General features: G+C 47.0%; 1 protein-coding gene across 3 annotated transcripts; it reads right to left on the bottom strand.

Annotated features, from left to right (window-relative positions):
• Positions 1-1,395: 1,395 nt before the first annotated feature.
• SCNN1A (sodium channel epithelial 1 subunit alpha) lies at positions 1,396-27,820 on the bottom strand. 3 transcript variants are annotated; one of them, XM_060269158.2, is made up of 15 exons: positions 27,693-27,820; positions 26,145-26,195; positions 23,370-23,415; positions 21,464-21,869; positions 20,242-20,491; positions 18,358-18,545; positions 12,496-12,596; positions 11,222-11,385; positions 10,157-10,255; positions 9,867-9,984; positions 9,652-9,730; positions 7,876-7,933; positions 6,568-6,623; positions 5,330-5,405; positions 1,396-3,205 (listed from the first exon to the last, which is right to left on the bottom strand). In XM_060269158.2, the coding sequence occupies exons 3-15, from the start codon at positions 23,407-23,409 to the stop codon at positions 2,885-2,887; spliced, it is 1,956 nt and encodes a 651-aa protein (XP_060125141.2). In that variant the 5' UTR covers positions 23,410-23,415; positions 26,145-26,195; positions 27,693-27,820; the 3' UTR covers positions 1,396-2,884. The 3 variants fall into 3 exon arrangements, with proteins under 3 accessions (XP_060125141.2, XP_088515136.1, XP_034953096.3); XM_088659010.1 differs by having other exon boundaries at positions 26,145-26,504; XM_035097205.3 differs by lacking the exon at positions 26,145-26,195.
• Between the last annotated feature and the right edge of the window lie 63 nt (positions 27,821-27,883).

Below are 27,883 nucleotides of genomic sequence, written 5' to 3' on the forward strand. Positions count from 1 at the left end.
ACCGCCTGAGATGCTGCAGTTGAGAGTCTAGTCTGGGCTTTGCTATTCAGACCTATCTAGATGCTGCATTGGGGGGGGGGGGCAGAATCAGCGGTGGTCCCTCACTCTATGAAAAATGAAGTGACATGTAGTAGGAGGCCAATCTGCATCTCCTCCATAAGACGAGAGGAGACCTAAACACAACGTTTATGCTCTCAGGAACCCAGAGTCCTGGGTTCCTTACACACCCACTTCATGGGTGCAAGTGTAACTCGAAGTAGTGGGAGAAGCTCCATTTGCACTACATAATTGGTAACTTTAATTTTTGTACCATTTCTGTTCAAAGAAGAAAACGTGTATCCGGGCTGTTGCAGAAGGAAATGAGAAAAGCACTCCAGGGATGTTATGCCACAACTCATGCCATTGCTACCCTTGTAGTATGTTGACCACGTCTGGCAGACATCTAGCTTCCATCATCCTTGGCCATTGGGCCTTCCTGCGTAGGGGTTGAAAGGAGTTGTCAAATGACACTTAGAGGCTTCATCAGTGCTGGTGCTGCTGATGAGATGGAAATCTTACATGAAGGTCCTACATAGCAGGCATGCAACACAAATGTATACATTTGAGGGTACAAAAATCTGGTCAATGCAGTTGTTACCTTGGTTGACGAACCCCTTGCGAGTCAAACGTTTTGGCTCCCGACGCCGCAACCCCGGAAATTAGTGTTCCGGTTTGCAAATGTTCTTTGGAATCTGAACATCTGGCGTGGCTTCCGATTGGCTGCAGATGTTTGGGACTACAATTCCCATCATCCCTCAACACTGGTCCTGTTAGCTAGGGATGATGGGAATAGTAGTCCCAAACATCTGGAGGGCCAGAGTTTGCCTATGCCTGCTCTAAAACATCCTTTTAAACTCCGGGGGTGGGTGGGTAGTGTGCAACAAATGTATGTGTGCCAGGGTCCCAAGTTGTCTACCTGCAATCTGTTGTGGTGCTGTGTCAGTACAACAGCAAGCAAGCAGTAAATACCTTGAAGCAGTAAATACTTTGCAACGCCAGAGGGAGCACTGGTGGAAGAGCAGGACACCTGCTTGCTGATATGGGAAATAATTAACGCAGACCATTGTGAACAGTTCTAGAACAGGCTTCCTCACCCTCGGCCCTCCAGATGTTTTGAGACTACAATTCCCATCATCCCTGACCACTGGTCCTGCTAGCTAGGGATCATGGGAGTTGTAGGCCAAAAACACCTGGAGAGCCGAGGTTGAGGAAGCCCGGTCTAGAAGATTTACCTTTGAATGGAGCAGAACAAAATCCCTTGTGTGAGATGAGAGAAACTGAAAGAAGCTAGTCCCCCCCCCCAAAAAAAGTTTGATCCCACAATGTAGGTTGTTTCCCTTTAATGAGGAGGCACACTTCATTGTTCACACTCAAATATTTAATTCACACTTCTTTTTTTTTTACCAGCGTGGTGTTTTTCCGTGGTGTTCCTGCTGTGGTATAACACCATTCAATAGTGCCGTGTGCCTAATCAGGGCTGGGAAGGGCTGTGATGTTCCTTGGATTCTCCTGAGCTTCCTTACCTTCTCCTTACCTTCTCCCTCTCAGTTTCCCCCCTGATGCTACAGTTGTCACCTTTGCCTGCCTCCCTGTCTGTCAGTGCTGCATGAGGCATCCCAGCTCTGAGGGACATAGATGGATGCCTCCAACATGGTGAACTTGGTCTTTACAGGCTCTCATTTTAGTCCTTTCCTTGACGCCCATGCCGGGCCTCACAGTACTGCCTCAGTTCTAATAGCAGGAGCTCTCGGGTCTACCGCATTTCTGTTCTCCGTTCATATTACATATCCCAACACTGCTGCACGATAAAAGGACTCCCCGGGCTCCTAGTGGGATGGAGGAAGATGCCGCCAAGCCTTTGTCTAGCAAGCTTGCAGAAGCAAGGCCCATTTCCTGTCTTTAGGCAGAAAAAAAATGTATGCATTGCATAGGGCGGCAAGACTCCAGCTAAACTGACTTTCCTGCATCTCTCCAGATGCAAAGGAATCTGCTGGGAATGGCCGCAATGAAGGCAAAATGGGTAGAGAGTTTTCCCTTGAAGACCGTGCTAATCTGTGTGGGCTGAAGGGGGTTGGTTCCTCGTTCTTCATGCTCTCTTTCCTGCCAGACTCTTGCTCATTGTGCATACAAAGACCTAGCAGATACACCGCCTGTTTCGGGTTTGTTCTTTTAGATCAGGGGTCTGCCACCTTTTGGGGCCTGGGAACAACCCATTTCACAGAAGGAAAAAAAAACACGGTGATGCTTTCCATCAACAGCAACCCCCCCAAAAAAACACAACACAGACCAAAAAAAAAAGTTCCCCCCAGTGGCCAGAACACACTCCACAACCAAACAGCAACAAGAGCCAATCCAAACACCCCAAAACCAAGCAAAGTAAAAAGCAAAACAAAATATACACCAAAGGGAAGGGGGGAACCCCCCAACAATTTATGCATGGGCCCAGGGACATTCTGGGGGAAAGGAGGGGTGGGTGGATAATTGAGTTTTGTTTTCTCCCCGGCCCAATGTCACTCATGGTCAAAACAAAACAATTGGGAGGGATGGGCAGATGGCAACTCTCTCTCTCTCTGTGTCTGAGGGTGCCACATTGGGGACCCCAATCTGAAATACAGATTACAGTAGCTGCATACAGCAAAGTTGCAAAGCAGCCAGAGAGGTCATTCCAAGCCACTTGGGCCCTATATATGTACTATGACTTCCTTCTGCCAATAACCTCCCAGAAGACCTTTCGGTCCAATCTGCCTCATGGAAGTATGAAAAGTACAGTGAGCTGCCGGCAGTCATGTCCATCTCAATGCTTCAAGAAGAAGGGCTCGTGCAAGCCATTCTGGCCCGGCGCCCCTCACTCTGTTCTCCTGAAGGCAACTCTGTGCAGGGACAGCGATTCCAAGCTGTTGTAGGATGGTAGCGCAGCAACTTCAGACTCGAGCGACGAGGCGCGTTGTGGGGCGTCGGTGGCAGGAGATGCAGCATGGGAGGTGGGGTCATGGCTGTTGGGTGTGTGGAGGTCAGAGGATTTGTGCAAGTACAGCCGGTGGAAAGTCAGGATGCAGGTGATGGCGACGAAATCCAGAATCAACTCAGCCAGCTCTACCACCGAGAGGACAGAGGACCCAAACCAGAGACTCCACTGGCTTCCCAGCTGTGAAAGCAGCGTCACCACCTGCAGAATGAAGATCAGAACAAGGGGATATTTTATTTTTTTAAAAAAACAATGCTCAAGAAAGAAATTTGGCTCCTCAAACATCTTAGCCAGTGATAGAGATTGGAAAGGCTGACATCTTTTCCCTTGGGACTCTCCTAGATCACCTTTTCTGTGAACTCCATTTCAGAAGAGATCACAATATCCAGTGTAACTGCAATGAGGAGTGTCTATGTTGCTCCCGACAACAGAGCCTAGGGCTTGCCGATCAGAAGGTGGGCGGTTCGAATCCCTGCAACGGGGTGAGCTCCCGTTGCTCGGTCCCAGCTCCTGCCCACCTAGCAGTTCGAAAGCACGCAGTACAAGTAGATAAATAGGTACCGCTCCGGTGGGAAGGTCAACGGCGTTTCCGTGCGCTGCTCTGGTTCGCCAGAAGCGGCTTAGTCATGCTGGCCACCTGACTTGGAAGCTGTACGCCGGCTCCCTCCGCCAATAAAGCGAGATGAGCACTGCAACCCCAGAGTTGTCCGCGACTGGACCTAATGGTCAGGGGTCCCTTTACCTTTAACTATGTTGCTCTTGCCTCCTGGGAGCTGGAGATGTACTCCAGAACATTTAAATTTTAATGTCTACATAGGATCCAAATGTTGACACTTGCGCTTCAAAATCGAAATTGCTGTGATACTTTTACAGTCACCTCTTTCGATTCACTGAATGAGGTCCATATAATTTTTTTTTCTAAATTATGATGCAGGTCATGTTGGTGTGAAATTTTGACATCATCTACTACATGCTGTCAAATATTGACTGCTACAGCAAAATCCGGCAGCGACTGTCAAGTACTTGCTGAGGTTCTAGAGAACGCTCACTGTCAAAACGTTCACAAAGGATTGGGGATCGTGTGTGCATTTTTACTCTAGCTCCTGTGCCCGTGCTTGGCTTGAACACTCTCAGATGCTGAAAGTGACCAATCTCAAGACTTCTTGCTGGGTATGTGGGGAATGGGGTATGTGGATGTGGGGAATAGGATACTTCTCTTGAGACTAGCTAGCTTAAGCTTCTTTAGGAAGACATCTTTGCAGGGGCTGCTGTTAGCAGGCATGGGGGCAGGGAAGTTGTGCCGCTCAGCATATTGGCTGTGAGTCCTGAAAGACCTGCTCCCTGCCTTGCAGGCCTTTCCCCACCTGGCCTGAGAGGGTGGGGCTCTGACTGACTCCAACTACAAAAAACTGAGCCCGTTGAACAGAACCTTGGGCTGGGGTATTGTTTAGGGGAGGTTGTTGCTCTAAATCAGTGGTGGCCAACTCCCAAGAGACTGCGATCTACTCACAGTTAAAAACTGGCAGTGATCTACCCCCTTTTTGGGGGTTCAGGTCAAAGTTGTTGAGCTTTTTTTTTAGCAGGAAGGCCCATTTTTTGAGTTTTTTCAGGGAGGAGGTAAAATGTTAAGCTTTTTCAAAGGGAGCCACAGTTGTTCAGCTTCTTTGGGGGGGAGCCAATGATCTACCAGTATACCACAGACGTCCAGTGATCTACCGGTAGATCACGATCTACCTGTTGGACATGCCTGCTCTAAATGTTTGTATATTTATATTGGATTTTAGGATTTATGTCGAAATTGCTCAGTTTGGTTGTGCTCTTTTTGATGCTTTATTTATTATGACTACTTTGGGCATGTTTGTTGTTACACAATTTTTCATATGCTGTAAGCTGCCTTGAGCACGGTAGGGAAGGTGGCAAACAAATAAAGTAATTCATCGATGCCAAGGGATGGGCATTATTCTAGCATTTGCCCATGACATTCTAACTATAGTACATTCCAAAAAGTGGTGCAGAATGCAGTCATGTTGCTCCTTGGGGCAGAGAGCCACATTTCCCCACCAACAATAATGACATTGGTGTTTTTTTTTAAAGAACTAGGGAAGTGCAATGTACCTGAAACAGAAGCACTTATTTGGAAGAAGGTAGCTAGAGTCCCAGGCAATGAACAACAACTGGCATATTTTTTATTTCCAGGAACTGACCACCTGGACAAGCTTGTACGTTTAAAGGATGATGGCTTTTTGGTGTCACGAATGGTGGTACGGTGGTAGGGGGAGCAGTTGGCAATACTGTATGTGACAACAAAGGGAATACCGTACATACCGTGAAAGCAGGAGACTCCCCGTTGCTTTTATAATTCCACTCCTCAAAAAATATATTCACTTTGGCAATTCCATTCCTGGCAATAAAAAAGGGAAAGTTCTGGCTCAATCAATATCCTGCAGCACAGTCCTATAAATGAGTATTCATCCTATTCAGTGCAGTGGGGCTTATTGCCAGGTAAGTGGCGATAGGATTATAACCTACATCTCTCGCAAAACGCCCACTCCTTCCCAATTCACAAACCCCCATCCACAGCATTTCTCTGAACTTTATCTCAGAAACTCGAATTAAGCTGCCCCATAACATGCCAAATGTTTAAAAACAGTGTGAGCATCTGTTCAGAAACTATAATTTCCTACTTCACCTCCTGAAACCCGCAAACTGTCTGTCTAGGGCAGTCAGCAACTTGTGGTTGCTGATAAACAGGACTTGTTGGAGTGTATATTTTTAAAATAGTGTGTGTTTGTGTTTTCAGCTGTTCTTATTGAAAGAAACTCGGAAAATGAGAATATTGTCGAAAAGTGCATTTATATCAGTAACGCAATTTAAAAGGTGAAACCAATATATGAGATAGATGCATGACATGCAAAGCAAGATATGTCAAGCCTTTATTTGTTGTAATTGTAATTATTTGTCGTTAGGCGGCTCAATTATAAATGGAATGTAATTAATGAAATGTAATAGAGATCTTTATTTTTGTTTATTTTTGTATTATTGTAACTATTTGTTTTATTACTGTGGAATTTCCAAAATAAAACATTTGTAAAACAAACAAACAAACAAACAAACAAACAAACAAAAAGTAGCATTACTGAAATAAATGCACTTTTCGACAATATTCTCATTTTCCGAGTTTCACCTGTATCTGTAAGCCTCCTTGAGTCTCTAACATTATGTAGAGGAATGGATTACTAAATTGCTTCTTGTACCAGAAATCAGAATCATATAATTGTAGAGTTCGAAGGGACCCTGGAGCTCGCCTCTGCTGTTCAGGAATCTCAACACATGGTCCCCCGTCCAATTAATCTCCATAGTTTCAGAAAGCATACATTTAATTTCTGCAATCTAGTCTAAGCCCTGTCCCTAAGCAATTTCTTCCTTGATCCTAGAATTCACCACACTCTCCCCTCTCAATATAGCTTAGCATCCTGTGACCCTCATTGTTTCTCCCCCATTTTTCATCGACCTTTGCATCTCCGGTGCTGATTTTCTATTCTGACTGCAGGTGGCGCTCTTACCTCTTGGATGTGATGTTGTACTTGTTTTGCCGTGACAGCATGTGGAACACCCAGGCCTGAAACCATTTGCAAAATAAATAAATAAATAAATAAATAAATAAATAAATAAATAAATAAATAAAATAGAAACGAAATCATTATAGGCAGCCCAGAAACACACAAATACATGTAACTGAACCCCAACAAGAAAAGAATCCACCTGGGGGTGGGGAATTTATAGCAAAGCAGTGGGGGGACGACGACGACTTAGTCTCCCCCTCCCCGACACTGTTTCCTCTTTCTTTTAATTGAGTTTTACATTGCAAATTTAAATTCAAATTCAAACATTAAACATCAACATCAACATTTAGGATTCCCTGAATCCTTTGACTTCCTTCCGCCCTTCCATGGTTACCACTATCAAACTTTTTTCAACTGCTTCACTTATTTTCTCTATGTTTCTTAATCATCCATTTGCACCTTAGTTTTTTAATACATTACAAGCGTTACTCAAATCCTGCCAAAGTTTTTAGTTGTTTACAGTGTTCTCTTAAATACGTAGTAATTTCCCCCCATTCCTCCTTAAAGTTCTTCTCTTTCTGATTTTCTGTTTCCACTGTTTCTGGTAGCCTGCCCCACGGGGCTGCCAACCCCCCACCCCAGTATCCTCAAAAAGTGAGTTTGATAGAAACATACTTTTGGACTCCCTGCTGCAGGGAAAGGCTGAAGCCTTCTGAAATGTTATAGGTAGGTAGCCGTGTTGGGCTGGCTCATACCAATGACAAACTTAGTTGGTCTCTAAGGTGCTACTGGAAGGAATTGTTTTATTTTGTTCCTTCTGAATTGGTTCTTCTTTTCTTTTCTTTAAAAAAAGCACGCTTCGTACATGCATTTCTCATACCTGCCAAGTTCCTGTGGGAGAAATAAGGGACCTGACCGGAAGTAGCAGACCGGAAGTAGTGCTGCCGCCATTTTGGAACTGGGCAGAGCATGCTCAGAAGCAACGTTTGATGCTGCTTTGCCCAGTTCCAAAATGGCCGCTGCACCAGAAGTCGCACTGCAGCCATTTTGGAACTGGGCAGAGCTGCATCAAAAGTCGCTTCTGAGCATGCTCCGCCCAGTTCCAAAATGGCCGCCGCGCCAGAATAAACCAGGAAAAAACAAAAAAAAAATCGTTTTTTCAGCTGGGGACAGCTAGAAAAACGGGGGTTTCCAGGGGAATACGGGAGACTTGGCAGCTATGGCATTTCTGCAAAACATGTAGCTGCCCCATGGCAGTTCTTAGGTGTGCATGCGCGTATGCATGGAAGCAGGAAATCATCTGCTTACCTCAGAGACAGCAGAAGGCCATCGTGAATATCCAGCTGCCAACTGGTATTCTGTCACCCTAAAGAGAAAAGCATACGAGAAGTTTAGAGGCACATTGCCAGGGGACCTTATTCACATCCCCATAGCTGCCAAGTATCCCGTTTCCGCCGGGAAAACCCCTTTTTTCTTACCGTTTCCCGGCGGTCTCCCGTTTAGTGAAAAATCCCGGTATTGTCCCTTAAATCGGCTTCTGCCCGGCGGCCATTTTTCTGGTGCCGCTTTGCCCTTCTATGGGCACCAGAAAATGCTTCCGCGCATGACCGGAAGTTGCGTGACGCGACTTCCGGTGGCGATTTGCCCTTCTATGGGCATCAGAAAATGGCGGCGCCGGAAGTCGCTTTTACGTGTTTCCGGTCATGCGCGGAAGCGTCTTCCAGCGCTGGCGCCGCCATTTTCTGGTGCCCATAGAAGGGCGAAGCGCCACCGGAAGTTGCGTCACGCAACTTCCGGTCATGCGCGCGCTGCCGATCCCGGATCTTTACGTCCCGAACTTGGCAGGTATGCATCCCATGTTCGTGGGTATCAAGGATTGTAACATAACCTCCCAAAATTCCTCAGATGAAAATCGGGACATTTTCATCTGAGGAATGCAAGGTGTTTCTGGCTGTTGGGGCATGTGCGGAAATACTTGATGCATGCTCAGAAGCGCTTGTGCCCCCTCTTCATTACTTCACACATTTCCGGGTAGGACCCTAGCGCTGGGCTCCAGTCTTCTTCCCCTTTCCCCCTACCCTTGTCCCCATCCTGCTGGTCACTCAAGACTCACCAACTGCCACTGCTGGCTCCAATCTGCACTGCAGCTCTTTTAAGCCCATGCCTCTCTCCACACACCCCAGCCTGTCTCTCTGCCTCTGGCACTCTGCAGCACCCTGGCAAATGACATCATCAAGGCACGCCACCAAGCCCGGAGGCAGCTGCCATGTTGCAAGGGGCAGAGAGGCAGAATTCGCTACTGGGGCAACACTGTGATGGCTGCTGCTGCTGGTGGAACAAAGCCTTGGAATTGGGATGTCCTGATTCAAAGTCAGAAAGCGTGATGGCTTCCCCAATTCTGGAAAAATCAAGGTACTTGAGGGGTATGCCATAAGGGTGCAAGTTTTTTATAATGCTGCTCTTCTGTTGGTACCATTCTGAACCAGGCCCAGCCTGCATGGCTCAGCTATGTCATACGCCGAGCTAGGCCACCTGTGGCACATCAGGCAGTGGCATAGCGTGGGTTGCCAGTGCCTGGGGCCACATTGGAAGGGAGGGAAATGGATAGAGTATGCATGCAGATTCAGTGGTCTAGTGGCATCCATGTCACCCAGGAGTTTGGAGCCACAGAGATAAGAAAAGAAGAGTTGTTCCATTGGGTCACTTTCTGGTTTGTATGGAGAAGCCGTTTTCAAGGGAGCCCAGCGACGGAAGTGTGCAGCTGTATTGCGGCAGCACCGGGTGTCCCCTGTCCTGTCCCCCCCCCCCCGCTATGCTACTCCACTGACATCAGGCGGGACATCAGCTGGAGGAAAGAGGCAATGGAAGAACCCAGCATTACCGGGTTTCTGAAGAAAGCCTGGGGCTGAGAGGCCCGAGTTTGGGAAACCAGCATGGAATGATAAGTTGGGTACAAAAAACCCACAAAAAACAAAAATCCTGTTCCGCTCCATTTTACTGAATATTTTTTTTATTGCCCAGCAAGCTCTGTGGAATTTGACCAGGCCCAGGAATGCAACTGCACAGGTTTTGAAGCTGACTTACTTGCAAGGTTTCCGGCATTTGGCGAAACATCCCAGGGTGCCTGTTTTGAATTCAGCCTGGAGTTTGTAATAACAATAACCTAGTCCAGAGACAGAGGGACAGTCGATAAAGTAATTGTGTGAGCTGCGTGCATAGGACAGGAGCACCTTGCACCTTGGATATGAAACAGGTGAGATTGTGGGTTTCTCCCCCCCCCACCTTTTGTCTCCACTTACCCCAGGCGGGATGCTTGTTGTAGTCACAGTAAACTGCTCCGGTGGGCAAGGGGTAGAAGAAATGGCCACAACCACACCGGTCCACCATGCTATTCTGAAAACAGGAACGAATGCAGACCTAGGCGAAGTAAAAGGAGAATTGTCACCACCCAGGGCAGCGTTAGCAAGACCCTGGGAAACCTACGGGGATAGGCATGTAATGCAAATCAAAATAAGGATCGTAATCATAACAGGGTTGGCCTGGTGCCAATTACAGGGCAAGGATTAGCGGGTGAGTCAAATGTAGATACCTGCTCAGTATAACGGGATTGGTAGAGGATCTTCACGGGCACATCGCTGCCGTTTTCTGTGCAATCGCTGTAGGTGCCTCCAAGACGGTTTGTTGTTTCCTGACAGTTAATTCACAATATGTCAGATCAACACAGTTGCATTCCTTCTCTTTGATTTGCAGCTGTTTCTCTGGCCAAATCAGCTCCTCTCTCTATTTCTAGTTTTATGGGAAAGTAACCCACATTTACTTTGGGACGCGGGTGGCGCTGTGGGTTAAACCACAGAGCCTAGGGCTTGCTGATCAGAAGGTCGGCGGTTCGAATCCCCGCAATGGGGTGAGCTCCATAGCTGCCAAGTCTCCTGTATTCCCCAGGAAACCCCCGTTTTTCCAGCTGTTCCCAGCTGAAAAAACGGATTTCTTTGTTTTTCCCGGTTTATTCTGGTGCGGCGGCCATTTTGGAACTGGGCGGAGCATGCTCAGAAGCGGCTTTTGATGCTGCTCTGCCCATTTCCAAAATGGCTGCCGTGCAACTTCCAGCGCGGCAGCCATTTTGGAACTGGGCAGAGCAGCATCAAAAGTCACTTCTGAGCATGCTCCGCCCAGTTCCAAAATGGCGACAGCGCTACTTCCGGTCTGCTACTTCCGGTCCGATCCCTTATTTTTCTGGCAGGAACTTGGCAGGTATGGTGAGCTCCCATTGTTCGGTCCCAGCTCCTGCCAACCTAGCAGTTCAAAAGCACGAAGTGCAAGTAGATAGGTACTGCTCCGGTGGGAAGGTAAGTGGCGTTTCCATGTGCTGCTCTGGTTTGCCAGAAGCAGCTTAGTCATGCTGGCCACATGACGTGGAAGCTGTATGCCGGCTCCCTTGGCCAATAAAGCGAGATGAGCGCTGCAACCCCAGAGTCGTCCGCGACTGGACCTAATGGTCAGGGGTCCCCTTACCTTTACCTTTAACCCACATTTGTTTATATTTTCTTTTTGTAACCTGTGACTGAATCCAATGACAGGAGTCACGTGCTTCCCCCTCATTCCCTCACAATTCTGCACACTGAAACCAGGTCTCATATCTTACTTCTGACCTCACCTTTCTCATACTGATGGAGGTTTCAACGCCGGGGCGCACATTAAAGCCCCCGTCATCCATGAAGGCCGGTTCCTTCTGACCGTGCACCATCACTCGGGCTCCCGTCACAGTGGATAGAAGTGGGATAAAGTCATTCTGCTCTGTGCGGACAACTAGAGAGAGACCTGTGGAGACAGAGGGCAGGGAAGGCCAACGGCAGTCAAGCACAGAGGTGAAAACAGGGCAAAAGAGAGATGGAAAGAAGATAATAACACAAATAATAACACTTTGGAGATCCCGAGCCATAAGATGCTTAGGTTGGTCTCAATTAGGGCCAGGGCCTTTTCAGTACCAGCCCCGACTTGGTGTAATGCTCTATCACAGGAGACCAGGGCCCTGCGGGATTTGACATCTTTCCGCAGGGCCTGCAAGACGGAGCTGTTTTGCCTGGCCTTTGGGTTGGACTCTGTCTGACCCCTATGTCTTCTCCCCTTATAGTTTCGATTTATGGGCTACTTTAAAACGAGGCTGCATTTAAAATTTTAAACTGTATTTTAACTCGAATCTTAATTAATTGTTTTTCTTTCTTTTACGTTTTATTATAATTTTATTGATGTCAACTGCCCTGAGTCTTGACTGGGGAGGACGGGGTATAAATAAATTATTATTATTATTATTATTATTATTATTAAGTTCCCACAAGAGAGGAACGGTAGACCAAACTGATCGACTATGTGGAGATGGCGAAAACGACTGGGAAAAATCAGAAGCCAGGAACACCAGAATTTCAACAAAGACTAGAGGAAATTCATAATTTACCTTGGAAACAATTGAACTCTTAAGCAAAATTTGGATAACACTTGTAGTGTAAAAATAACTAGGAATAAATGGGACACTTAAAAAGTTGGAGTAACTTAAAATATGCAGCGGAAAAGGACTAGGGATGGAACCCAGGGAAGGGTGAGGGGGGAAGTCCAGAGATTTGTGTGAATCTTTGTCTATTTACCTTTTTATTACTTATGACTTTGAATGTAAACTTTAACTTGTAAAACCGAATAAAAAGTATTATCCAAAAAGAAAGAAAGAAAAGAAGCACACAAAAGTGCAAAAGAAAGAAAGAAAGGAAAGAAAACAGGGCAAAAGAAAGGCAGAAAGTGGTGGCTGCAGGAGATGGGAAGAAAAATCAATTATTTCAGGAAAGAGATGAATGTGGTGCCAGCTTAGAAAGGGGAATGAGGATATAGCTCAAGTTGCCTCTTCCGACATCCATCACCACCTTCCAAGCACCTGCTCACCATTATTGATCCCAGGCAGGGAGGACATCCAGAGTGTGCTGCTGTTGTCATTGAACGTGTAGCAGTTTCCATAAATTGGGTGATGGAAATGAGTGTAGTTCCTGAGAAGAAGAAACACAAAGTGTCCAGGTCAACAATGGAAGAATTGTAGAACTGAAGAGTTGGAAGGGATCCCGAGGATCATCAAGTCCAACCCCCTGCAATGCAGGAATATGCAGCTGTCCCACACAGGGATGGAACCTGCAACCTTGGCGTTATCAGCACCACGCTCTAACCAACTGAGTTGTCCAGAAAGACAATTCAGTTCAACAAAAGTGAAAAAGGCAGGCCACTCCGTTGGCCCATTAGAAATGAACAAACATCAACAGTAGCACAATTTCTGCACTGGGGGGCCAAATAAACACAATAGCAAAAAAGCCAGCATGAGAACTCAGCCCTAGGTATCAATCCCCTGTTTTAAAAATGGAAGAGAGGAAAAGAAGTTTCTGTCATGGTGGAAGTCCCAAGTTTTGCAGCTTGCCTGTCTTAAGATGGAAGGTTTTGTGCTGGTTTGACATTCTGCCAATAGGGAAAAAAAACAAAAACTATTGGTCCAATCCTGGGGTCAAGATTGGACCAATACCCCCCAAGAATGCCATACAAACTACCTACCTACCTACCTACCTACCTACCTACCTACCTAGCGGTTGGTATTAAGCATACCACTATATGCCAATGAAGCCAAACCAACATGCCTTTGTTGATAACTTTAATTTGCCAGTAAAACAGTACGGTGGCACATTAGTATTTAGAGCTCAATGTAAAGTCTAGTATATAAATGCACAGGGACAGTGCATGGAGAATAACATAAATCGAATTATTGTGCCATTAACATATATCTAAAGTTAAGTATAAAAGTCACACAAGCGGAACAGTGTAGAGATAATTAGTTGTGAATGATTAGAGCGGCAACAACTCTAATGGGCCTTGCAATTTTAACACACCACTTGAGCAGCCTGGGCACAGTCAACGTATTTCACTACGGAACAAGTTGGGTTGGCGGACTGGTTCCATGCAGTGCACGGCTGCTGCCAACCACGGAGATGCCACCTTGGCATTGTCTTGGTGCCCTCATTTCTCCTTGTTAAAATTCATCTTGTTTGCTTTGGCCCAGTTGTCTAATCTGTTAAGGTCATTTTGAAGTGTGATCCTGTCCTCCGGGGTATTAGCCCCGTTTTGTAGGGTTTTGTAGCGTGAACCCCTTGTTTTGCAGAGGGCACCCCACTGATTAATTGAGACACCAAACGGGGGTTCGTAGTTAACATCAAAAAAATCAAACATGGTTCGTGCTACAAAATCCTACAAAACTTTGGCACCAGTTTGGAGGGGACCCCAAATTTCAGGGTTTGAAAATTTCTCTGGGGAGCTTTGGTGCACTTATCAGCCTTCTCAGAGAAGATCAAGCACTTTCTAATTCAACGGATGTGTGAAAGTTGTGGGCATGACCCACGCACAAGCTGTGTCTACACCATAAATAGTGTCTGCGGCCCCAGAAGCAAACCAGCAAGGCTTAAACATATTGCAAATTTAAACAAGAATAAACGGCATTCAGCGCACTTGTGAAGAAGCCTGCTGTCAGCGGCAGGTGGGTTTGGAGGGGGGGGGCAAGTTGAGAAAGGAAGGTCAGAGTAAGGTGAGTTGACAAAGTACTGCAAACAATTGCTGGAACTAATGGTGGTTTGTCAGCCTGCCAGCTAGACCCAAACAACTGAGGCTTGGCTGCACTGGAAAAATGGTATTTTTGTTCTAGAGATGGGAATCTAACCAGTGTAACTAACCCCTGTGGTCACGGAAGGCCTGATTCATGTACTCCCTTATCACCAAGCCAAATGCAGCCCACTGGGAAATTGATACACTTCCTTGTTTTGCTGCTTGTGGTGCACTGGGGGGGGAAAACAGGGGCAAGGGGGCTGGTGGCCAAGAATCTGGCAGCAGAGAGGGGGGGTATACACATGGCCAGCGGGCTGTATTTGGCTTGGTGGGTAACAGGCAGAGCAGGGCTCCCTCAGCATCACATGGAAAGGGGTGTCAAATGAATCATGTGGACACCTTCCAATGGAAGAAGTGAACTCCCCACAACATTTGGGTGCCGTTAACCTCCTTCTTGGCAGGGAGTGGGGATATTTGTTGACATGGCTGTGTTATAAGAATTTTAAGGTCTTAGGTATAAAAGATAAATGTTCATAACTGTATATATAAACCACATGTCTGAAACCCCACAGAAAAAAAAAGTCCTAAACAAATTGACCTCAGATATTTCTCTGCAAGGTCAAAGTGGGAAACCTCCCCATTGTCTCTTTTCTCACAAATCCTGTCTTAAGGGCACATTTAAGATACGGTGTGAGCCTCTGTCCTGGCTCTGGAACTAAGTATTTATCATTACAAAAGACTGGCCAGGCTCCCCAGGTAATCCAGTCAAATGACCATTTGGACCCCCCAATATTTTATTCAAGTTGGCACCCTGCCTGGCATAGCTGCCAAGTCTCCCGTTTTCCCCGGGAAATCCCCGTTTTTCCAGCTGTTCCTAGCTGAAAAAATTGATCTTTTTTGTTTTTTCCCGGTTTATTGTGGCGTGGCGGCCATTTTGGAACTGGGCGGAGCATGCTCAGAAGCGACTTTTGATGCTGCTTTGCCCAGTTCCAAAATGGCTGCAGTGCGACTTCTGGCACGGCGGCCATTTTGGAACTGGGCAAAGCAGCATCAAAAGTCACTTCTGAGCATGCTCCACCCAGTTCCAAAATGGCGGCAGCGCTACTTCCAGTCTGCTATTTCCGCCCGGTCCCTTATTTCTCTGACAGCAACTTGGCAGGTATGCTGCCTGGACATAACTTGTAATAGTCCTTAACTGGGGTTGCCAAGCTGCCAGGCAGGATTTTGCAAAGGTGGGACTGCTTTTCATTCAAATGTCACATTTGAGTGGAACGAGAAGGTTTCACAGCAAAAACATGTTTCCAAATACACAGAGATACTGGGAAAAATAGGGTTGGGAGGGCACTCAGGGCTCGTCCAAACTTCTGCTTGTCCTGTACTTTCTAGACATGAGTCAAAGTTTTTCTTTTGTCCCACTGTTTTCGCTGAGGAAACACACTGTTACTGTTTAATTGGAACAAATGTTCATCCGCAGAAAACCCGATCATTGTTTGTTATGACTCAGTGGTCATCCTCGGGGTTTCCTAGGGAAAGCGGTGGGGCAAATGAAAAATCTCTCAAACCCATGCATGGAAGTGTGAACAAGCCCTCAAATGTTCCAATAATAATAATAATAATAATAATAATAATAATAATAATAATAATAATAATAATATTTATATCCCGCCCATCTGGCTGGTTTTCCCAGCCACTCTGGGCGGCTTACAACAGAAAAATGAAATAAAATAATCTATTAAACATTAAAAGCCTCCCTAAACAGGGCTGCCTTCAGGTGTCTTCTAAAAATCTGGTAGCTGTTTTTTTCTTTGACATCTGATGGGAGGGCGTTCCACAGGGCGGGCGCCACCACCGAGAAGGCCCTCTGCCTGGTTCCCTGCAACTTGGCTTCTCGCAACGAGGGAACCGCCAGAAGGCCCTCGGCACTGGACCTCAGTGTCCGGGCAGAATGATTGGGGTGGAGACGCTCCTTCAGGTATACTGGACCGAGGCCATTTAGGGCTTTAAAGGTCAGCACCAACACTTTGAACTGTGCTCGGAAACATACTGGGAGCCAATGTTGATCTTTCAAGACCGGTGTTATGTGGTCTTGGTGGCCGCTCCCAGTCACCAGTCTAGCTGCCGCATTCTGGATTAGTTGTAGTTTCCGGGTCACCTTCAAAGGTAGCCCCACGTAGAGCGCATTGCAGTAGTCCAAGCGGGAGATAACCACTCTGCACCACTCTGGCGACACAGTCTGCAGGCAGGTAGGGTCTCAGCCTGCGTACCAGATGGAGCTACTAGACAGCTGCCCTGGACACAGAATTGACCTGCGCCTCCATGGACAGCTGTGAGTCCAGAATGACTCCCAGGCTGCGCACCTGGTCCTTCAGGGGCACAGTTACCCTATTCAGGACCAGGGAGTCCTCCACACCTGCCCGCCTCCTGTCCCCCACAAACAGTACTTCTGTCTTGTCAGGATTCAACCTCAATCTGTTAGCCGCCATCCATCCTCCAACCGCCTCCAGGCACTCACACAGGACCTTCACCGCCTTCACTGGCTCTGATTTGAAAGAGAGGTAGAGCTGGGTATCATCCGCATACTGTTGAACACCCAGCCCAAACCCCCTGATGATCTCTCCCAGCGGCTGCATATAGATGTTAAAAAGCATGGGGGAGAGGACAGAACCCTGAGGCACCCCACAAGTGAGACCCCTGGGGTCCGAACACTCATCCCCCACCACCACTTTCTGAATGCGGAACAGGAGGAAGGAGCGGAACCACTGTATGACAGTGCCCCCAGCTCCCAACCCCTCTAGACGGTCCAGAAGGATGTTATGGTCGATGGTGTCAAAAGCCGCTGAGAGATCCAGCAGAACAACTCTCACCTTTGTCCCTAGCCCACCAAAGATCATCAACCAGTGTGACCAAGGCAGTTTCAGTCCCATGATGAGGCCTGAATCCCGACTGGAAGGGATCCAAATGGTCCGCTTCTTCCAGGCGTGTCTGGAGTTGTTCAGCAACCACTCGCTCAATCATCTTGCCCAAGAATGGAAGATTTGAGACTGGGCGATAGTTGGCCATCTAAAGATGGTTTTTTAAGAAGCGGTTTAATAACCGCCTCTTTCAGCGGGTCTGGGAAGGCTACCTCACAGAGAGAAGCATTCATCAACCCGCGAAGCCCATCGCCTAACCGTTCCCGGCTAGCTTTTATAAGCCAGGATGGGCAAGGGTCAAGGCAGCCTGTCAACATCCTCAGAGGTAACAGATTGGAATTGATCCCACGCAACTGGACTAGACAGGACTCTAGCACTCCCCCGCCCCGGCCCTGCTCCTAATGAAAACACATTTTTGTAGACAGTTCTGATCAATGTACACATTTTTGCAAGCCATTTTTATTACAGTGATACCTCTGTTTATGAACACAATTGGTTCCGGAAGTCTGTTCATAAACTGAAGCGTTCATAAACTGAAGCGAACTTTCCCATTGAAAGTAATGGAAAGTGAATTAATCCGTTCCAGATGGGTCCGCGGCGTTCGTAAACCGAAAATTCGTAAACCGAGGTGTTCATAAACCGAGGTTCCACTGTAATTGAATGCTCTTTCATATGTTATTTTCACAAATGTACGTACATATTGTTTGCCTAGAGAACTGCATTGCAAAATTTGAATAAATGTGCACTTCGACGGGGAGGTTGTGTTTAGCTTCTTGTATAGTTTCAGAAAGTGCAAAGATTCAGCTTTAAATGTGAGAGGTACTGAACCCCCCCCTTTGCTAATGCCCACCAATTCTCTTCAGAAAAATGCCCCTCAGACAATTTTCCACCCCTGCTCTTGGAAAGAGGTTCACAGATCATGTTGTGAATTCTTTAACATGGAAATCCACTACTTCATCAGCTATTTTGTTGTTGTTGTTTTTGAATTTTTGAGCCACTTTGAATCTGTGATGGGAAGGTGGCATGTAGATGCTGTAATTTTTATTTTTATTTTTAAAAAACCAAACATGTATTTTTTTCAGAACTAGGCCAAAATTAAAATACCCAGGAACAGTGAGTGACCCATGTCAATCACTGAGAGCCTTTCCTAGCCTGTTGGCCTCGAGATGTTTTGGACTATAACTCCCATCAGTCCCAGCCAGCAACAGGTACCGAGGTGGGGAAGGTGGGTTTATAAAGCAGGAGTTATTTGGGGACTCACGCTTTGTTGCAGGTCTCCTCGTTGAAACGGCAGGAATAGATGAAGCTTGTGAAGTTGGACTCGTCGAGGTCTTTGATATCAGGGATGCTCGCCAGGATGTTGATGTAATGGAAGCTGTACCACTCTCGGACGGCATCCACACCTGAGGAGTACATTTGGTGGAAGCAGTCTGTCTTGTTTTCATTCCACTGCAAAAGGAAGTTAACAACCCCGTTAGGCCACTTCCCCAGGGCATAGAGGATGAAATGTGGGCCCTGGTTAAAAGAGAAACAAGGGGATGGGAAGATCACATGGACATGGAGGAAGAGGGTCGTTCCAAATGCCTGACAAGGACGAAATGTTGGGGAAGCAGGAGAGAGGCTCAAATCTTGGTTGTCACACAAGCAATAATGTCATAAGACATATGGTTGTTCAGGATAGCTGTGATGCAGATACATCAATTGTACATCTCAAGGGCGTACCCACCATGCGGCAAGTTAGGGCAGCTGCCCTACTCTAGAAGCAGGGCTGGTGGGCAGAGGCGGAGCACAGCCCGGCGGAGCGCGAGTTCGCCATTCCCGCCGCACCGCGCTGCGCCCTCCCTCCAGCTCCCCGTCGCGCCCTCTGGCAAGGCCAAGCGCGGCGGGGAACCAGAGAGCGCGGCGCGGCGGGCGGGAACGCTGAACTCGCGCTCCGCTGGGCTGGGCTCCGCCTCTGCCCACCAGCCCTGCTTCTAGGGAGGGGCACAGCCCGGCGGAGCGCGAGTTCGCTGTTCCCGCCCACTTTGTGGCCCCTCCCCTTCCGTGCCTTGGCCCCTCCCCTTGCCCCCCCCCTAGTTTTGATCCTGGGTACGCCCATGGTACATCTATTCCCTCGTCCAAAGTAAAAACAGATTATCTTTATTGATGAAAAGCATTGTTTTGTTTCTCTGATGAACTGGGGATTTGCAGATAATCTGAACCTGCACCATTTGAGAAGATGAGTGACACCGAGTTAGATTCAGTCATTGTCCTTTCCAGCTTGTGTGTGTGTGTGTGTGTAATTTTTAATTATTATTTTTCTAATTTACATTTCAAAATATTCAAACAACTTTAAATCAACGACTTCCCTTCTTCTCTTTCCGTGGCTCAATTTGCATACCATACACCCCTGCATGTTTTGCGTAAACTAAACCATTCGGTATTCCATTTTTACATCTATCAAAACTTATTTACACTGTTGAATTTACCTTAATGCTACCAGTGTTATTAAATGTACACAGTTTCCCCCCCATATATTCAGTAAACATTTCCCAGTTTTCTTTAAATCTATGTTCTTCTTGTTCTCATATTGTATATGTTAAATCTGCAAGCCGCACTTATTCTATCAATTTAAGTTGCCATTCTTCTTTAGTTGGGACCTCGCCCGTTTTCCATTTTGGGGCTAGCAAAACATGGGCCGCAGTAGTGGCATACATAAATAACCTCTTTTGACACTTGGCAATTTCCATCTGAATTATCTCCAACAAAAAGGACTCTGGCTCTCCCCTCCTTTTTTTGGAAAGGTACTTTTAAAACATTTTTAAAAATTCCTTCTATATTATTTCCCAATACTCTTTTATACCCCTTTACAAGTCCACCATATATGATAAAATGTACCCTCCACCTCATTACATATCCAGCACTTATCTGATTTGGATTTATACATTTTAACAAGTCTACTTGGAGTTAAATACCATCTATAAATCATTTTCAGGTAGTTCTCTTTTCTTTCCAGCTTTTGAAGTCCAGCACAGATACTGGACTTAGAAACAATATTGGTGTGTGTGTGTGTGTGTGTGTGTGAAAATCATGCATGGCAGACCGGTTTGAGGGGAGCAGGAAGAAGCAGAGAGGTGGCACCAAATGAATAGGAAGTCATCCTTACCAGAATGAAACCAATCTTCCAGTCACTCTTGTCCACTTGGGGATTGTTCTCCTCCATGCTGGTCTCACGCTTGTGTCTATAGAGCGGGTGGCGTTGGATGTGGCGGTACAGGCTCCTGGAGCTGCGTTTCCGCAAGGATTGGGCCTGCCAGTTCTTCTGCTCCATGGACATGTTATATTTGTAGAGCTCTATCAGTGTCCGCTGTGTGATTTGATCCAGCTCTTGCAGCTGCTCCTGAATTGCACTGTACCTAAAAGATGGAAGAATGGGCTTCAAGGGGTCCGTTTCTCTACACTTACCTCAAGGGATCCAGTACATGAAAGGTGGGCAGAAGGTAATACGGTCTACTTGATGGTCAGTTGATGGGGTGTTAGGGGAGGGACACACCATGCCCCTTCTGGGGTTGTTTTGTCCACCTTTGGTCCTCACCCTGTACTCGGCTCTCACCTGTGGCTCCTAGAAGCTGTCAACAAGCGACAGCGGCCACACCCTGGGAATGGCCTCGACGGACCGACTAAACCAGGCAAGGGCAACCAATGGGTCTCAAACCCTCGGTGAGTTGAAGACTTCCTCTACATGCAAAGACAAGCTCTGGTGGAATGAATGGACTAGGTCAATAGTTGGTCCAATGGTCAAGAAGGCGGTTTCTGCATGAGCTGCAGAGGGAAGTGAGGGTCAAATGGGGCACATAAACCTGGGAAGGTAGCCCATTTAGGAGAAGGAAAAGTCTGGTCCTAAACCTCTGCTGTGTTGTGGCTATACTCATTTGTGAGAAAGGCTTTGGGAGTAAACCCTGAGGAAAAATCTGCCAAACATATTGTTCTGCTTTCATTTGGCCCACATCAGCAAGGCTGAGAGCAGGGTCTTGTTGACTGGGCAGCCCAGGACCTCCATACACGCTACCCAAGCTTGTGCTCCAGCGAGGTCACTTTGGCACCGCTAATGCAGCAAAAACAGCACAGGAGGCAGTAGTTACGAACTGCCAGTTTCTGCAGCCGCAGCAGGCGCTGTGATTCCCCAGCAGTGTGCCTTCGTTCTCGGTGGTGCACTTCGTTGCCTCTTGAGACAAACGGATGCCTGGTGCAGGTGAACCGCCCCCTTGATCTGATCGGGCATGGAGCATATTTCACCCTTTATCAATTTAAAACACTGGGCGGGGGAAGTAGACCACGCAAGGCTCAAGTCAGCCCCAACTGGCAATATTGCACATCATCAGGCTTACCTGTAGGGATTGAGAGTACACAGCGTGACAGCAGGGAAGGTAAGCCTATCAGAGTTGAGGTTCAAGTTCAGGTTGACAGGAAAGCTGAAGTACTCTCTGTAGATAATTCCAAACTGCCAGTACATGAGGCCAAAGGTGAGGAAGAAGAGAACCGACCAGAAGGCAGTCTTCATCTTGTTCTTCTTAGAACAGACCAGTCGGATGGCCCCATGGATGGTTGTGTTGTTACAAAAGAACTGGAAAAGCTCCTGATAGGAGCTAAAGAATTCAATGAGACCAGAACGCTCTTCTTTTTTCTCCTCCTCCTCCTCCTCCTCCTCCTCCTTCTCTTGCTTTGTCTCCATTTTGAGCTGTTCGGCCTTCTTGCTTCTAGGCTGGTTTTCAGCCTTCACGGTTGCAATTTGAGCTGAAAAGAACAGTCACAAATATACAAAAATATCAAAATCAACCACTTCCAACTTCTCCAATCAACTTCTCAAAGGGAAATTTCGAAATGTAAATGTAAATTCACACGTTGAATGCAAATGTTTAACTTAAATGTTTGAAATTAGACCACCATGCAGCCCGTTTAGTGCTTGCTTACCCAGAGGTAACATAAACTAATGGGAGAGGCTTTGAATAAAATGTACGGAGAAATGCACCCCTATCTCTTGGTAGCTTTGATGTTGACAAGTATGAAATAGGACATTTCATTCATATGGAGTACAGCCCTTGAGTTGACGGCTGGTTCACTAAACTGCCTCAGGGTCTAACTCAAGTAGTCAGGCTTGCCTTGGTGATACGGTAGTCAGTGATACCCAGGGCCGGTGCTAGGGCTTTTTGTGCCCTAGGCAAAATCGCCTTCTGGCGCCCCCCGGCACACGCGACATGCCGCATGCGTCATGCCCCACGCACAACGCCGCAAGCCAAAAGGAGAGCTCAGCGCCCTCCCGCCTATGGAGGGAACACTGTGAGCTCCTCAGTGGTTGCAGCGAGCGAGCGGTGGAGGCAGCAGCAGCGCCCATAGCTAAAGGCTTCAGCTACGGGCGCTACTGCCGCCGCCGCCACCGCTCGCTCGTTCTCTGCAGCCGCTGAGGAGCTCACAGAATCCCCTCCATAAGCGGGAGGAGCGTGCACGCACGCTGTGGGAGGGCGGCGGTGGCACGGGGTTTTTGCGGGGCAGTTTGGCCAGCTCCCCCTCCATTTATGCGCCCTAGGCGACCGCCTAGTCTGCCTAAATGGACGCACCGGTCCTGGTGATACCCTACACACATTATTCCTGTCTGTGCTCACTTATTCCTAGGTTCATAGTATTGTAACCTAGCCTCCTTACTAATACAGATCCACACCACAGATTTAAATCACATCCAACATAAATGACTTTCCCGCAAAGAATCATGGGAACTGTAGCTTGTTAAGGAAACTGGGAATTGTGATTATGCGAGGGGGAAGCTGCAGTTCCCAGAATTCCGGGGTAGAAGTTGTGGGCTTCAAAGGTGCTCTGGAGGTGCTTCAAATGTAGGATGTGACATCTTGAATGCTCCCTGTTAGGTTGAGAAAGGATCTTGGCTCTGCAAGCCTATTCCTTTCCATCTCCCCTGTCTCAGCCATAGCCCAGGATATCAATTCCCGGAGCCTCTTTACAGATTAGGCTCAGGAATGTAATATTGTTTGGTTTCGGTGTGATGTGCCTTTTGCACCAACAAATATCTCCAATGTTAGAAGCAACTGTTTGCCAGTTTCTGGGAAACACAAATGGGGAGACTCCTATTGCACTCATGTCTGGACTGCCAGTTTGCCAGAGGCATCTGATTGGGCACTGTGGGATTAGATGGCCCTTTGATCTGATCCAACAGGGATCTGCTTACATTCTTAAAACCACACAGAAGTGTGCCTTGTGCCTTATGTTTGGTGACAAGAAGCCTACCTTTTCCACGAAGTCTTTGACTCAGGCCCTTGGTCTTCATATCCAACTGAAACAAAACATAAGTGAATGTAACTGTATCTGCTCATATGCATCCCTTGACCAGCTGAACCTCTCCCGTTCCCTCACCCCCCCTTTTTGTCTCACCCGCTGCTGAAATGTAGACTGTCACCTGCTTGGGGACACAGACCTGTCTTTTTGAGTACATTCCTGTTTGAGCTGAGCAGGACGTAATTCCTACCGCAGTGTGGTGTAGTGGTTAGAGTGTCAAGCCAGGACCTGGGAGACCAGACTTCGAATCCTTGCTCAGCCACAAAGCTCCTTGGGGGGTGACCTTGGGCTAGTCACTGCCTCTCAACCTAACCTACCTCACAGGGTTGTTGTGGGGATTAAATGAGGAGGGGGAGAAAATAATGGACGTCGCCTTGAGCTCCTGGGGGGGGGAAGGTGGGATATAAATGCAATAAATAATAGTTTCATGTGTCATAGCTGTTTTTGATTTCATAAGTACCGTAGCTGGCATGGCAGGGCGGGGTGTGTGTGACGACAATGAGAACTACATATTGCCAAGTAACATCTAGTTTGGCTTCTTCTTCCCTCATAATGTAATGTGCAATCAATCGACTCATTGACAGATCCTTGCAACAGCAGACTAAACAGAAAATGTCCACACTGGCTAATATTTCAATAAGGATTTTTTTTTTAAAGTCTACCACAAGAAAAAAACACAGCACCCATACATAACAAAGTGAAAAATGAAGTTCTATTATATATGACAATCTTTTCCTGTGCCGTGATAAAATGAGTGTCACTTCAGATTACTCAAGGAAGTGCTTATGGTTGCCTAATAAAGCCTAAGGGTCAGAAGCAGAAACTGAGCTGGCTTTATCACCTTCTTCACATTGACATGTATTTATTCATTTATTTGTAATTCTTTAGTCTAACCTCATAGTTTAGCTTCTGCTTGGCCAAATTGTTTGAAAGCTGATGTTTGGCTGGTGCATTCCTGTAAACTGCTTCTATCTGAAAAGCTGGAATATAGAACTCTGAAATATAATTAATAGTCAAAATTTGTTCTTAATGGTTGCGTAGCTTACGTAGGTAAAACACAGAGAGCATGATCCAGCCAGAATTTAAGGGGGGGGGAAATATAAACAGCACTCCCATGGGACTTATAAAGGCCCAAGCTAGTTCTTTATTTTTTTTTTACTATCCCTCTGCTTCTTCCTCACAGATTCCTGCCCAGCACAGAAGCTCTTCAAATGTACAGGCCTATTCCCAACAAGATGTCTTAGTTTCCTTACCCAAATCATTAGGCTGCATGCATACATTTAAAGCACATTCCCCTACCAAAGGACTCTTTTGTTGAGGCTGCTAGGAATTGCAGCTCTTTGAGCAGTAAACTAGAGTTCCCAGGATTCTGTGGAGAGGGGGACATGCTGGAAATGCATGGCATGGCATCTGTGCAGCTGACAACACTCGGGGGATGGGGTAATTGAACCCAAATAAAAATGGAAGTGATTTTGAAAGGTAGTTGCTCCTAAAGTAAGTAATTCCAGCTTCCTTACAGGGGTGGAGGTGGAATCAAAAGGTCATCAAAACTACAGAATGACAAAGATGCTAAAGCCAGCAAATTTTGAAGAACAATATCTATTATATGTGACATCTAATAAAATAGCATGCTCTGAAATAGCCTTTGCTAAACTGGTGTCCTTCTGGCTGGTCTGATAGGGGTTATTGTACAGAACATCTGCAGAGCAGCAGGTTGTCAAAGACACCTCTAAAGGGCTAAGCAAAATGATGTTTAGACATGTGGCTATAATGTAAAAAAGTGTTGTCTGCCCTATTTAAACATGAAAAAGTGGGTGTGAACATAGCCCATACCCTCCAACATTTAGCCGATGAAAATAGGGATATTCTTGGGTGGATCTACACACAGGAAACTCCCCCTGCTATAAACACACCAGAAATTAAATTGTTATAACAAAAGAAAAAAACCCGCTATGGAGAATCACATAGAATTTTTTCTGTGCTCTCTGGCGCCATCTGGTGTTGCATGTTTATAACACATTCAAAACACTGCTTCTTGACTAATGTAGCTGAGTCCCTATTATTGTTTATACCCTGCCTATCAGGGTGGCGCTGTGGGTTAATCCCTGTGACAGGGTGAGCTTCCATTGCTCGGTCCCAGCTGCTGCCAACCTAGCAGTTCGAAAGCACGTCAAAATGCAAGTACGTAGATAAATAGGTACCACTCCTGCAGGAAGGTAAACGCCGTTTCCGTGCGCTGCTCTGGTTCGCCAGAAGCGACTTTGTCATGCTGGCCACATGACCTGGAAGCTGTACGCTGGCTCCCTCGGCCAATAACACGAGATGAGCGTCGCAACCCCAGTCGGTCACGGCTGGACTTAATGGTCAGGCGTCCTTTACCTTTACCCTACCTATCTGACTGGGTTTCCCCAGCTACTCTGGGCAGCTTCCAACACATATAAAAACCATCATAAAACATTAAACACTAAATATATATATATATCCCTAAACAGGGGTGCCTTCAGATGTCTTCTAAAGGTTGTATAGTTACTTATCTCCTTGGCCCAGGGGGGGGGGGTCACATGACTCCATACCCTCCAACATTTCTCCCATGAAAATGGGGACGTCCTAAGGAAAAGTGGGGCATTCCAGGATCAAATTAGAAACCAGGACGGCTTCTGTAAATCCTGGACTGTCCCTGGGAAATAGGGACACTTGGAGGGCCCTGACCTCCCAGTTCTTCCTTACCTTGCAGTGCTCTGCACTTCACACACCTTTCCTGCCAGCGGGGCTCACTTCCTGTAAAAGAGACATGCTGGCAGAAAAGTGCCCGCAACGATGGCCACTCACCCCATTTGGTATTAAATGAGACGGGCTGGAATAAAAATGTCTGCAACGATGGAGTGCAGAGAGATGGGGGGAGGGCTCAGCTCCCCCCAGCTACTCGCCCCTTCTTGGTTCAAAAGGGACCGTCTGGGAGAAGACTGCTTGTAACAATGATGTGTGGAGAGGGGTACCGTAGGTACATGAACAGGCCAGAGCTGTGACTGTGTAATGCTAGGGCTGAAGCCACCACATTTCATTGGGTCTTTGCAAAGAGACCATTACCTGCAGGAGCGAAAGTGCTCGGAGGTGAGGAGAATTGCGAGGAGGAAAGCAATGGGGCTTAAGCACCATTCTCTGACAGTGTCTCTGCTCCAGATCTCCCCCTCCCAATGCTGCTTTTCTCTCGAAGAACCTGCTGCTAGAGTTTTAATAAGCACGTAACCGGGCAGTCAGACCCCAACAACAAATCGAGGCCACTCGTGTTTTCCCCCATGCAAAATGGTTGGAATGGATGGATGGCAGCTTCACCACAGAGAGGTGAGTGCTGCAAAACATATTATTATTATTATTATTATTATTATTATTATTATTGGTAAAAAAAAAACTGAGAAGACCCAAGGCAACAAGCCCAACAGGAGTGCCTGGGCAAACAAAGGTGACACCGAGTTTTGTGTGTGAGAGAGATTGAGAGAAACATTATATACTTTAGTGTGCTAACATTCCATCATTTCATGGCAGAGAGGCAAGACAAGGGTTTGGCGGCTGTCTGTCTGCTGCTTCAGCATCACAGTGGAAACAAGACGAAGGAAACCAAACTCCAAAAGTGGGCTCAGGAGAACTCTTCCTCCAAGCAGGTTATTGTGGCCTCGGTGCTGCTCATACATTCAATTTTTATGCTGCGCCCGCACAATGCCTCCCCCATCAAAATGCCACCCCATATTATTTCTCCATTTCACTTACACAGAAGACCCGTAAGTAAAAAACCAGAAACCCCCAGACCATGGAAATGGCAAATCTGGATTAAACTGATGGTGGGGTTAGATATGGGACGGCAATTTAATGTGGACGGTATTGTGTGGGTGCTGTGAAAAGCTTGCCTGCGCGAACAACACAGAGCCCGCCATAAAGTGGCTTGCGGAAGTGCCTGTTTTCTCACCCTGCGATAAAAGTACAGGGCTGTCCCCCAACAGAGATCCACATGCAGTTATCTCTCTCTCCCCAACACCCTGCTGTGCCTTTAAAGAGCTGCCCAACATGCCAAAACTCAAGCCCCCCCCCCCGTGGAGATAAAAGTGATGGGAAAAATTAAACCCCACCTGCTAAATGTATGTATTGCTAAAGTTACAGATTTCGAATAACGGTAGAATTGGTTAATTCCAGTAGGAGACAGCTGACTTTGTCCTACCCCCCCCTTATCTACTTGTATCCCTTGTCTCCTCTGCCCACAACTGCACAGTCCCCAGGCTTTACCTGTTGATTAGAATCAGAATCAGAGGTGGCAGGGAGACCAGCCTCTTGCATGTTGCCTTTGGTGATGATGCTTCTGTCCTGCATTTTCCCTGGAGGGCTGCTCCACCCAGCAGCTGCTGTCTCTGCTACAGAAGAGGGAGAGAGAGAGAGATCTCCTTGCCTGATCTCAGGAGGCTGGCCCCTGCTTCGCT

This window comes from Zootoca vivipara, chromosome 15 (genome assembly GCF_965207765.1).
Source record: "Zootoca vivipara chromosome 15, rZooViv2.hap1.1, whole genome shotgun sequence".
Classification (NCBI taxonomy): Eukaryota; Metazoa; Chordata; class Lepidosauria; order Squamata; family Lacertidae; genus Zootoca; species Zootoca vivipara.